This window comes from Schistocerca serialis, chromosome 11, assembly GCF_023864345.2.
Source record: "Schistocerca serialis cubense isolate TAMUIC-IGC-003099 chromosome 11, iqSchSeri2.2, whole genome shotgun sequence".
Lineage (NCBI taxonomy): Eukaryota > Metazoa > Arthropoda > Insecta > Orthoptera > Acrididae > Schistocerca > Schistocerca serialis.
In genome coordinates, this window is record NC_064648.1 from 86577744 (window position 1) to 86590422 (window position 12679).

A 12679-nucleotide genomic window follows, 5' to 3' on the forward strand; every position below is an offset into this window, starting at 1 on the left:
GATCGCATGGGTGTAACTTCATTTCTTGGAGACCTACAAGTGGGCAAAGGATTCCAACCCAGGTCTCCCTGCATTGTTACATGCAACGAAAGCAACGGTTATCCATCCGTTACCCAAACTGGAAGAAGAAGAAACTTTCATTAAAGAAAAGTTTAACCTCGCGCCACAAAACAAAGTAGGTCCATTAATAAGAAGAAATTGAGCAGTTTTACCTACTCCCCTTACTTCGTTCTTTTTCCCCTTAGCGGAAGATGTCGAAGCACCTAGAGTGCCGTCCACATTTACAAGTGTTTTGTAAACGAGCAATCGTCGGCGACGACGATAAAAACTGCTCAATTTCTTCTTATTAATGGACCTACTTTGTTTTGTAAACGAGCAATCGTCGGCGACGACGATAAAAACTGCTCAATTTCTTCTTATTAATGGACCTACTTTGTTTTGTGGCGCGAGGTTAAACTTTTCTTTAATGAAAGTTTCTTCTTCTTCCAGTTTGGGTAACGGATGGATAACCGTTGCTTTCGTTGCATGTAACAATGCAGGGAGACCTGAGTTGGAATCCTTTGAAACTCGTGAAATTTTGGCTTACCGTACTATTCCTGTATCAGAGATTATTATTTCTGGTGAGGGTTCCTACCTTATGCCACATGGGAGTTTATCTCTGACTTGTCGTAGACGTGTTAAGATAAATTCTGATTCTAATATTCACTTATGGGTGAAGGCCAGTGGTTCATCCTCTTTGGAAGATTGTCGCATTGTGGGTGACTGTACTTTGTATAACCATTGAAAGCAGTCCAGTTTGGGTAACGGATGGATAACCGTTGCTTTCGTTGCATGTAACAATGCAGGGAGACCTGGGTTGGAATCCTTTGAAACTCGTGAAATTTTGGCTCCTCTCAGTTGGACCAAATGGCGCAAATATTCGACTGAAGAAGTGCCATTATGAAAACAAAAAGAAAAAGCAGAAACAAGAAAGGGTCAACTCGATGGCCACTGAGGGTCTGGCTTCAAGGGAGCACTGGTGCTGCAGTTGATAGGTGGTGAGTCATGGTCCATCAACTCAACAGTTATGTCTGCCACCTTCCTGAGCTGGTCAGGAGGGGCAGCTTCCTCCGCCGGTGAAAGGCCAGATGATCGGCTCGAAGCGGTGCGGCCTGGTGAAACTGAAGATAGCCGGGGATGACAACCACTGGGTGGCGCAGGAGAAGTCTTGTTTCTATGAGCCTTCTTTGAAGAATTACATTTTGTCGAAGTAACAGTTGATGGCTATGAAGTTTGAGTATGCAAGAAATCTTCGCGTGTCGCTTCTTTTTTCGAAGGTCCAAGCATCTGATTTAGAGGTCCCTGTCTTAACAGTACCAGATGATGATGTTTGAGCCTTAGGGTCAGTGGGAGTAAGAGGAGACATTGATCGAGTGATCTTAGCACTGGCCAATCTGACCACCGAATCACTAAATGTTAGATCACATGTCTGTGTAGCTACCTCCCTGGTAGGCCAAGGAGAGGTGAAAACAGTACTGTATTTACCTGCCAGAAGCACAGTGGGCTTTCTGCTATTGAATAACTTGCGAGCACCCGAGGTCGACACCCTCTCTTTCACTCAAATTTCCTGTATACTTTTCTCATCTTTGTAGACGGGGCAGTCACGAGAGGAGGCAGCATGGTCGCCCATACAGTTGATGCAACGAGGGGACGGAGGTGGACAGTCACCCTCATGGGCGTCCCTGCCACAGGTAATGCATTTAGCCCCACTTGAACAAGACTGCTGTGTATGATTAAACTGCTGACATTGGTAACACCTTGTAGGGTTGCGTACATACAGCTGAACAAAAATGATCTCATAACCCGCTTTAATTCGTGAAGGCAATTGCACATTGTCGAAAGTCAGGAATATAGTTCGGGTTGGTATGAGGTCCTTGTCGATCCTTTTCACAACCCGATGGATGGCCATCACTCCCTGATCAGAGAGGAAAGACAGAATCTCCTCATCAGTTAGTCCGTCGAGTGAGCTGTTACACACCATGCCACATGACGCGACGAATTCAAGGTGTGGTGGGCCTCCACCTGTACAGAAAATGTGTGTAAGAGTGTGGCTCGAAGTAATTTTTGGGCCTGGAAGGTGCTCTCTGTCTCCAACAGTAAGGTACCGTAGCGCAACCGAGTACAAGATTTCACTGGTCCAGCAATCGCACCTACACCCTTCTGAATGACAAAAGGGGTTGACTGTTGAGAAATTGTGACCATCAGATATTGTGACAACAAGAAACTTTGGTGCTGGTGGTAGAATTTTCGGAACAGGAGTTTCATCTAGCTTTCATTTTTGGACAGAAGACATGGAAGAAGAAGAAGAGAAATCTATTGCGGATGAATCCCCCATGACTGCCAGCGTCTCCGGTGGTGCGCTCCTTCCTTGTGGGGGCCCTCTCAGAGGGCACTCCCACCTTAGGTGATTGTTCACACCTCAGGACACATCTCCCGAGAAACAGACAGAGGGACCAATCGGCATGTTCGGAAGGTAACAGCTCAGGCAATCACCACTCCCTGGGCCTGGCCTCTATCAGGGGGTACATACGTGCATTACTTGTCTACCCAGGGCGGGGAATTACACGTTACCCCGTCACTGGCTACGTGTGTGAACGCCTGGGTCGGCCTTCAGACACGCACAGGGAGGAAAGAAAAGAGGAAAGAGAGAAAGGGATAGGGGGACAGAAGAAAGAATCTCAAACGCCAAAGCTGAGAACAAGACAGCCCGGAAAGGAAGGAGAACTGCACTAGCTCAGGGCCCCGTGCACGCCACGCACGTATCCACAAAGAGAGTTGTGGACCACAGAACCTGTTATGAATGCATTGAAGCCCACATTCAGGTGTCTTGCAAACCCTGATTTATTGAGGAAGTGTCTTCACAGAAAGACACAAAATGCAAATGAAAGCGTGAAAGCCTCAATAATTTAATTTGGATTACATGCTCAAAAAGGACATTCTGTCGACTTGAAGTACTTAAAATAAGTGTCTATCGTGCAGTTTTACGTTACAATAACAGAAATAATGGCAGATTTGAAGTGCTGAAGAGAGTTGGTATAGATCCTGGTGTGTTTACAACAAAAGTATTTTACACCATCGACAATAGCAGGGTCAAGAAAGCTAATAAATCAGTGTCTTACCTGCAAATACAGGCCGGGCAGATTTGAAAAGGAGGGAAGAGAAACATGGCGGATTTTAAAATTAAGGTAAGCTTATTACATGTATAAGTGTGAGAAGAAAATCTTTGAACCTCATTTTCTCTGTTTAACATCTCTTACATTATTATAAGCCTTTTCTGAAGAAGTACATGTGCTAATCCTATGAAATTTTCAGGAACTGTTCAAACGTGTTGCTGTCTCTCTAGAACTAAAAACTACGAGATCCTGCAATTACATTCTGATTTTTAGATGACTGTGTGTAGAAAAAAAAGTTAATTTTGGATATGCAAAATTAAAAACTCTGTTAATGATACAATTTGTACCATAAATTAATAACTGTAGTTCAGTGGTTTTATGACCTTCTCAGGACCCTACAATAAAATTTTCAGATTAATTGCATGATTAGAATGAGTTATGGCTTTTTATAAAAAGCCAATAAAAAATTAAAAATTACAATTTCTGGAAAAATATTAATCCTGCATATTTTATTATATTTTTCCATTAAATCACAACTCAGCTGCTTTACATATGTAAAATTTTGGATTTGAAAATTAATAAGTATGGCTTTAATGACTTATTAAATAAATGTTTACACTTCCCATTACATCCCACCTTAAGCAATGTAATTCACAAGAAGTTGACAGTGACATTAAAGTACAATACATAATACTTGTTATCAACAATGAACAGCACATCACATGATTAAGTTTTGTGTGAGTATTAACACACAAATAATTAATATGACTGCAGCACATGTAGATTGGGAATGTAAATATGTGCTGGCTAAAAGGCAACGAAAATTTTGACTCTCCTATTGTGTAATAACAGCCCAGCCTCAATATCATTCTTTGGGATGGTCATAAACAGAAAAGAAGTGATGGAGATACTTTTTGCATTCCGCCTTGTACACTTCAGTAGCGGTTAGCCACCTGCTTAGGGCTACCTCACAACATACTTTTTGAGGAAATTTGTGTACTGGGCAAGAAGTACACACCAAATACCACATGAGGCCGCCACCAACATACAGGTACAAACCCTTGCCTGACATCTATCAGTTCCATGTGAGCAGCCTCCAGATGGTGCTCCCTAACACACACTTCTTCCTGCTTCTGTGCCACCTCCTTCAGCACATCGTATATGTCCACTCATAGTGTAGACAGCCAATAGGAAATAATGTCAACTGCAGACTACACAGCTTTTGCCTCCACTGGGCAGACAGGGATCTTCCCACTGACGGACTCAAAATAGAATGGGATGCAGATGCGGACAAACAAACAGTTCCGCACCAGCAGCCAGACAGTAGTTTCAGTGCTGGCAATTCTCACACAATACTCTGAAGATTACCTTCTGACACTATAGTTGCTGTTCACAGAGAACCATAAACAATTACAGAGTATTTGCAAAGATTTCTATCAGTAACAATATCAGACTGTCAAGAGACTGCAAAATTAGTTAGATACCACTGTATCATGTTCAGGACATCATCCGCCATACATCAAAGTTTAGCAAAGTTAAGTACCATTCTGTAAAATATTTTTAATAAATGTTATTTGTTATTTCTTACTGGGTTGACATCTTTGTAATAGCACATCCTGTCACAGTAAGAGTTTATGTAGCATAGCATGTGTGGTGTCACAAGGCTTAGGCCTGTCTCACCCCTCATTAAATCGACCAAGACTTACACGAATAACTGTAAGAACAATTATTATTATTATTATGTTCTTTAAATTTGTTTTTGGGTTTTCAGAAACACTGTGGGAAGAAAATTTATTTATGTTGCAGATAACGTGGAAGACGTTGCCCAACGATCACCACGAAAGCTCGACGTAGCGGCAAGTGAGCAAGGAATAAAACGAATGCTGCAAACTACTGCAAGCCGCAGAAGAGCCTGGGCCGCGAGGGCGTCGAGCTTCCTAGGTCGTTGTTGGACAACATCAAAGGAAAAGATATTCTGATTTCTCTTTGTAAACAGATCGATCAAGTCTTTAAAGGTTCATGTAAAACGTATAGGCGGATGACACATTAGGTGGGCCGCGATGCCTGTAACACTTCCACAGTTACTGAAAAGTTGTTAAACAGCAAAACCAATAGTTCATCATTTATATAGATAAAAAGTAGTACAGATATAGGAAAGGAAGAGTTGCGGCATCAGAACGAAAAGTGATACATTGCTCAGCAGCTAACGACGTACACAGCGGGCGTTACATGGTGAAAACAAATCAACTGATAAAATAGTAAGTCTGTAATTAAGCATAAAGCCATGTAACACTGCACATGCCACTATCAACATTAAGGAACTGTAGCAGAGAAACATTTTTTCTGCTACCATGAATATTTACACTGAATTCACAGTGACATTCTGCTACTACATTTACAATGAACAATCCTCACAGAGGGATAAAATACATCAATATTCAGTTTGAACACAGACCTGTTAAACACGCATTTGGTACAATGACTTACAATGTGATACTGGCCAAACAAATAAAAACAACTGCTGGAAAAGTGGGGAGAGAGGTCAAATGCGTCTATTTATGACATAAAATACACAGACTGTGTAGGAAGTTCTATGTATTTTTGCTATCTCAGTGGCTTTCAATTAACATGATATACTAAATATGGTTTTTGAAGGGTCCAAGGAGGTTCAGTCCATCCACTCAATATGTGAGACAAGCTTCCATGTGACATATCCATTGTTAAGCAGTGTTCAAATCTTCAAAACTAGTATTCATCAAATACGACTTTAATCTTGTAAGACTATTATTTTAATTGAAGTTTATCTCCCTTATCAAATTATAACACAGTCTTTAGAGGTATTTACTAGAAAATCTGAACCTGCCAATCTCAACCACGTCAACTGACATCACAATTAAAATAGTAAACATAAACCACTTGCAAATATTGAAAAGGGGTAAAATAAATGTGATAACAAGAATTATAGTTATTCTCAGGGCAGAGGACTTGGTTTCGCCTACTCAAAACCCAACTGTCACCTTACAAAATAATATGCAGCATGGGCTATGGTGAAGGTCATCATCGCAACTTCCACTCAAAACATAACATACAAACAGAGTTACATTATCAGTATTCTACTATACCTCTCTGTATGGCATTACAGAAGGATTCAATTCAACCTGTTTGCTCTGAACCATGAGATGGAAGCAGCTACTTCCAGCGTATACAAAATGGTTACAATGATGTCACTAAATACACACGCAAACAAACACGAAGAAAAATAAGTATGATACAATGTTTCACCCCAAAAATAATAAAGTGAAACAAACAGGACAACCACAGAAAATTGGGGTTTTAGAGTGGGGATAAGTCAAATACGCAACAATAACTACACTATGCCGAAACAATAATATCCAAAAAAGTTTACATTACAACATTCCATTACACCAACAAAACCTCAGAAATTGGACATTTCCCTTAACCTATATAGTTCAACCGCAGCTTCTGATGACAAAAAAACAACACCTACAACTCCGAAGGTGGAACCAAAACCCCAACAACTCAAATATTCCATATTCACTACATCAATTCAAACACAATCAACCTACTATAGACACAGAACAGACAAAATGTCACAATCACTATAGAATGAAACAAAAACGAAAATTACTTACCAACAAGACCTTCTCACACACACACACACACACACACACACACACACACACACACACACACACACACACAGAAAGAAAACCTTAACTCACCATCTTCCACCTATACATCCTCCCCTCAAAAAATCTTCCGTCAGCAATAGTAATCCAAATGAGATTGCAGGTTGTACGACTGCCTCTTCCCCTCCTTATAACCGATTTAATTACTCCCAAAGCCCCTCTATCATGTTAGTACAAGCCTCACTGTCACAACCCTTTAACTCACTACTGTGGTTAACTACCCAATGATTATAACCCCTCTTCCCCAAACCCCTACACGACAAAAATGTATCAGAAACAGTAGTGATACCCCCTCAATATATTCTTCAATCAGACCCACTAGTTACCTCTTACTGCAGCTCAGTAAAACCCTAAAAACACAATCAGCGTACCCATCCCCTGAAGTAACAACCACCCCCCCCCCCCCCCAAACACCCACAAACCAACCAGAGAACTGCCCCTCCCATACTTCCTCTTACCATACAGTGATTTATCAATTTCATCAACAACCACACCTGGCCCAACCAACTTCCTGCTACATTTCACGTACTCCGAACAAACCTCTCGACAAACAGATATCCAATCCAAAACAGTTCTCTCTCTCACAGCAGTCTCATATGCAGCAATATTTATAAAGGACTTACAACAAAAATAATAAGAGAGCAAGACAATTTCCCACAGGGCTAATCTAGAATTCTCAAACCAGGTACCACATCTCATAGATTGCCAGGTATGTTCGCACTGACATCACATATACATGTCCCTGGCCTGAGCCACCGGAACTCTTGTCAACCTCATATTGTCACCACAAATGTGACACCTAACACATTCAGCAGTGAGACCGCCCATCTGCAGAAACTGTTTGTGTGACAGACACCATATCACCACCCTCGCAGAATGTAACAATGCACTTATGTATTTCACTGTCATATCCACACCCAACAAAAAAATCAATGAAAATCATAGACCCCTGTATGCACAACCAACACCAATATAATCAGACATAACAAAAATGCCAAACATATAAACAAAAAACCTTAATAACTCACTGTAAACACTTCCACAACCCACACTGCCCCACGAACTACTTGAACTGAAGACCAAATTAGCACAATACAGGCCAAAACTCAAATGAACTTGGTACACACCTAAAACTCAGCATGTCCACTTCCACCCTCACAGGACACCATACAAAAACAACTCAACATCTACAAATAAAACCAACTCAACATTACAATACCACTATTATGTCATGAGTAAAAGCAACAAATGGAATCGGTTGCTTCTGTTGACCCCTGTACACGTATGACATCATATGCCACATCATTCCTCCCACGCCCGGGTTCCTGGGTTCGATTCCCGACGGGGTCAGGGATTTTCTCTGCCTCGTGATGACTGGGTGTTGTGTGATGTCCTTAGGTTAGTTAGGTTTAAGTAGTTCTAAGTTCTAGGGGACTGATGACCATAGATGTTAAGTCCCATAGTGCTTAGAACTATTTGAACCGTTTGAACATCATTCCACCAAGGGTTACAGCCAAAGCCTGGTATCGATTGGTTCAACCCACAATATCACTGAAATTGTAATCTATCACAGTGCAAGCAGAGTGCTATCAACTATTTATTGAGGTGCAGTAATGAATTTTATCTGAAATGAAATTTACTGACATACTGTTTACATATTCAAAGAGAACTGCTAATGTATATATTAGAATACAGAAGCTTAATCATCACACCAGTGATCACAGTAAACATCTCTTCAACCTTACTTACAAAACAAATATTTTATGTGACAGCAAACATCGAATGTTAATAAAAAAAAATTACTGTAAGTCTACCTAACTTTCTAGCTGCAAATTAAAGTTGATATTTAAAAGAAGCAGATCAGAATAAGCTCCATGTTTATGCTTATGTATTATAAATGTCAATGAGTAGTGATTTAAGAAGTTCTCTAGCTTCTGCTAAATATTTAATCCAAACTATTCCCTCTGTCTGATGTTCAACACACACACACTTTATTCAGTGTTGTGGATCATTACGTTTAACAAAAAGATCTGGATTCTGTATTACACTGCATTCTCCTTACTCCCAACCATATTACTGATTTATGTTTATTCATTCAGAACACTACATACAGAAATTATTGAAACAATGGTAAGATATACAAGAAAACTACTTACAGTGGAGTCTGGCACAGTCGATATCTCATCTGTTGGCTCTGTTTTTATCCAAATAATGTTTCTGTAATCCATTGCTGCAGTGTGAAGGCCCTGAAAAACAAGGAATCAGATAAAAACAGTCATATTCAAAATTCATTATCACAATAACAGAACTCATGAACAGCACCAACATATGAGCCAGTGCACACAAAACAAATTTAACACTGCCTAAAGAAAACAAATTATAATGCCAATAGATCGACAGCTCCCTGCTTAAGAAGAGTTGAAACAAATTACCTCAAAATGTCAGATCAAAATCACATGCAATGGAAAAAAATGATTATTGATGTTTCTTTGAAACAGGGGCCAATGGTACACTATAATAATGTAGGCATTATGAGACATGAATATTAAGCTTTCCAAATGAATTCTAATTTCAGCAATATGGCCATGCAAAGCGACTCATACAAGCAAAGAGATTTTTCCAAATAAAACAATTTACTATGGCCAACCTCGATTTTACATATGATGAGAAAATTTGAAATGAAGCTTGCAGTCTTCTGTGAGCACAATGCTTTTAAATATATTATGGACGTTTGGTAATGAATGCTGTCATCCAACACATTTATAATCCGATTCTTACTGATATAACCAAGAGCAAAAGAGAATTTGTATTTCTTAATCGCATATAAGACACAAAGGCTTAATCTATGAACACAGATGTCATTCTATACACTGTTTCTCACTTATTACGTTGCAGGCATAAAATGAAATTCTGCCCCTTCTGAATTCAGCAGCCTTCAGACGGTAATTTTATCAGGCAATTTAATATGCATTTCATCCCCATCATTGCTGCATATACAAATGTAGAACAACTACTGCCACGGCGGAATCTTTAATAATTCCCGTACTTAAGTTCATACTAGAGAAGTGCTCAAAACTTTCTGAACAGCCACAGTAAACAACACACATGGCGTAATACCTTCTACAGCATTTTCTTTCATTCCAATACAAACATTATCTGATAAGATGTATAAATTACTGGTATTTGAATCTGAAATACTAAGATTAGTACCCAATTTCACACGCAATAATCCGGAGCAGCTACACAGCTAACACACTTCTTGTCTCTTCACAACTAGGTACATCATCAGCGGCGGTAAGCAAGTTAACATAAACATACTAGTATAGTGATTGTACGAATTTCATTACACGTCTTCTCTCGCCAATCACAAAGTATTTAACGACAATTTTCATTTTCACTTGAGATCGCAAGGCAAACAAACAGCCTTTTACAAACTACGGGAAAACATATGCATAGATCTCATGTGGACAAATTACCGGGCACTTTACAAGACGATATGGGCCTACGCACATGTAATATTTTTCATAACTTGCAACTTCATAGAAGTTAACAGCGACGTTTTATCGAGACAACATAACCTAAAACAACTGCACAAGCTGTCCCTCTCGACACTCCGTCACCACATTTTCCAAGCGTTACCCAATCACAGTTATTCAGATGTCGATAAAATCGCAGTGAAGTTTGTCGGCTAAATCATATTAAACTTTTACAACATTGATAGAAATAGATACGAGTGTTTCATAAAAATATACTCACAAGTTGCTTCATGGGTCCTACCCAGTTATAATAGAAAGGAAATTGTAGTTGGGTTTATGTTCGAAAATAAATATTCGTCTTTCGTTCTTTCATGTATATAATCCTCCTCACTTTTTTACTGCTTGGAGGACGCAGTTTTTGTTCATTCTACTGGCTACAAGATCGCGATCACTTCGCTAGAATCAAGAATGGCTGCTTAATGACGAGTACCTAACTGGAAAGATGTTTTCATCTTGGGGTTGTAGTTCGTATTTTTCCATTTTTGATGCACGTTCGACAAGCAGTGACTCTGTGGATATTGCAAAGCATATTTTACATTCTCTCTAGAGGCATGAAAAAGCGGAATCACAAAAAATGACGAACTAGAGGAAAATATCAGCTATACTACATAAAGCCCAGTCCACACGCAACGATCTGTCTGCGCAGACATCGGCGCAGATGTCTGTACACGCAAAAGATCGCTGCAAATGTGGTGTGTTCACACGAAACAAACCACAATCTACTACTCGCCCGTCATCTGTCGGCGTAGAAAAAAAATTTCAGTGGCAAGCGACTACGCTCCCCGTAAACGTCAAAAATTTAATTCAGTTATTCTGAAATATAGAAATGGAGGAAGTTCTGTTGTGCTCTGTGTTCACAATTTGTGTTGCAAAAAACATTCAGACCAACCGCAGGAAACAGAAAAAGCGGTCAAAATGGTGTAGACAGTGGCTGCTAAAGCGAAAGCAGTTTTCTCACATAAATTTACTGCGAGATTTGCAGGGTGAACCTTAAGAAAGCCAAGCAGATCAAAATACCATAACGTTGGCTTGTATACTTGATCTACTCCTACACAAGATCTTCTAGATTTCTGAACTTTGGATATCTCTTTTCAGTAAACAGTTCGCAACGAATTTGTTTTATTACTGTTTCTCTGTTTGCCGAGGCGTCAACAGCCCGCAATTTTTCAATTAGAGCATTGTATGGTGCTGTCTTTTTGTCTCGGTCACTATATTCTTTACTTTTAATCTTCCACAAACATGGGTGGTTTCTACATATTTCAATGAATTCACTAACAAACTCTCGAGAACACTGACGAGTATCAGCCATTTTAATGCCCTGTGTGCACAAATACAAACACTAGACTGAGCAAACAGCTGTTTCGCGCCAGATTTGCGGCAACCTCCTGTCCACACGCTCCAACTTGTCTGCGCAGAAGTGGTTTGAACCCTCAGATTTGAGAGGTTTCGCTCAAACCTCCAACTTCCAGGTTTGCACAATTCGCAGGTTGGTGCAAATCTTCTGTCCACACGCAACGATCTGTCTGCGCAGATATGATGTGCGCAGACACATCGTTGCGTGTGGACGGGCCTTAAGTCAGACAGCTACATAAACGTCAGTATTTAATACTATAAAATAAATGAACCCCCTGATGATCGTAGAACTTCACTCGAAAACGTCTAAGAGTTAAACAAATAAGAATTTGTGTTTGCTCATGACACAACTGTCTGTTACACAACCAAAGGTATTCATTGTCAATGGATGGTATTACAAGATAGGTTCACCTTCACCTCTTCCGCAGCTCGTTTTCTTTGAACGCAATACGTTTTCCTTGTTGGTAGATCTGTATGAGTGTTCACTGTTCAGTCTGAGTCTTGAGTCTAAACTAATGTTGATGTAAGGTCTCCCAGAATCCCAGATATTAAGCAAAATCAACAGATTGCATATATGAATGAATAAAAACAACGATTTATTCAGAAATAACAGTAAACTCATAATCGGATACAGTTGCATTTGCTCGCGTCTCGTGAAGCAGTTTCGAATGTCATGTTATGGTGCCATAGTAACTTTCGGTGAAAGTCTTGTTGTTGTTGTTATTATTATTATTATTATTATTATTATTATTATTATTATTCGTGTTGTTTTCGTTGGGAAATACGGAAGCGTCCGATCCTGCCCGTCTACTTTGACCTATGGCGTCACAAATATAGCGGAAACGACCACAAACCGCGATTCCAATATGGCGCATATAAGGTTACTTACACATTATGAGGACGAAAATACATCGAAAAAGAAACACAC

At 39.8% G+C, this 12679-nt stretch overlaps 2 protein-coding genes across 10 annotated transcripts in view; both read right to left on the reverse strand.

The window, feature by feature from the left end:
* LOC126426959 (zinc finger protein 726-like) overlaps nt 1-12679 on the reverse strand; it is an 809906-nt gene that overhangs the window by 526909 nt on the left and 270318 nt on the right. For 4 of the 9 annotated variants that reach the window (XM_050089076.1, XM_050089080.1, XM_050089074.1 and 1 more), the window contains exon 2: nt 9019-9108. In XM_050089076.1, coding sequence (XP_049945033.1) covers nt 9019-9108 — 90 coding nt within the window. The other 5 variants (XM_050089081.1, XM_050089075.1, XM_050089079.1 and 2 more) reach the window with 5 other exon arrangements.
* Nucleotides 1-12679, reverse strand: part of LOC126426958 (uncharacterized) — a 474113-nt gene that overhangs the window by 191590 nt on the left and 269844 nt on the right. The gene's annotated exons all lie outside the window — the stretch shown is intronic.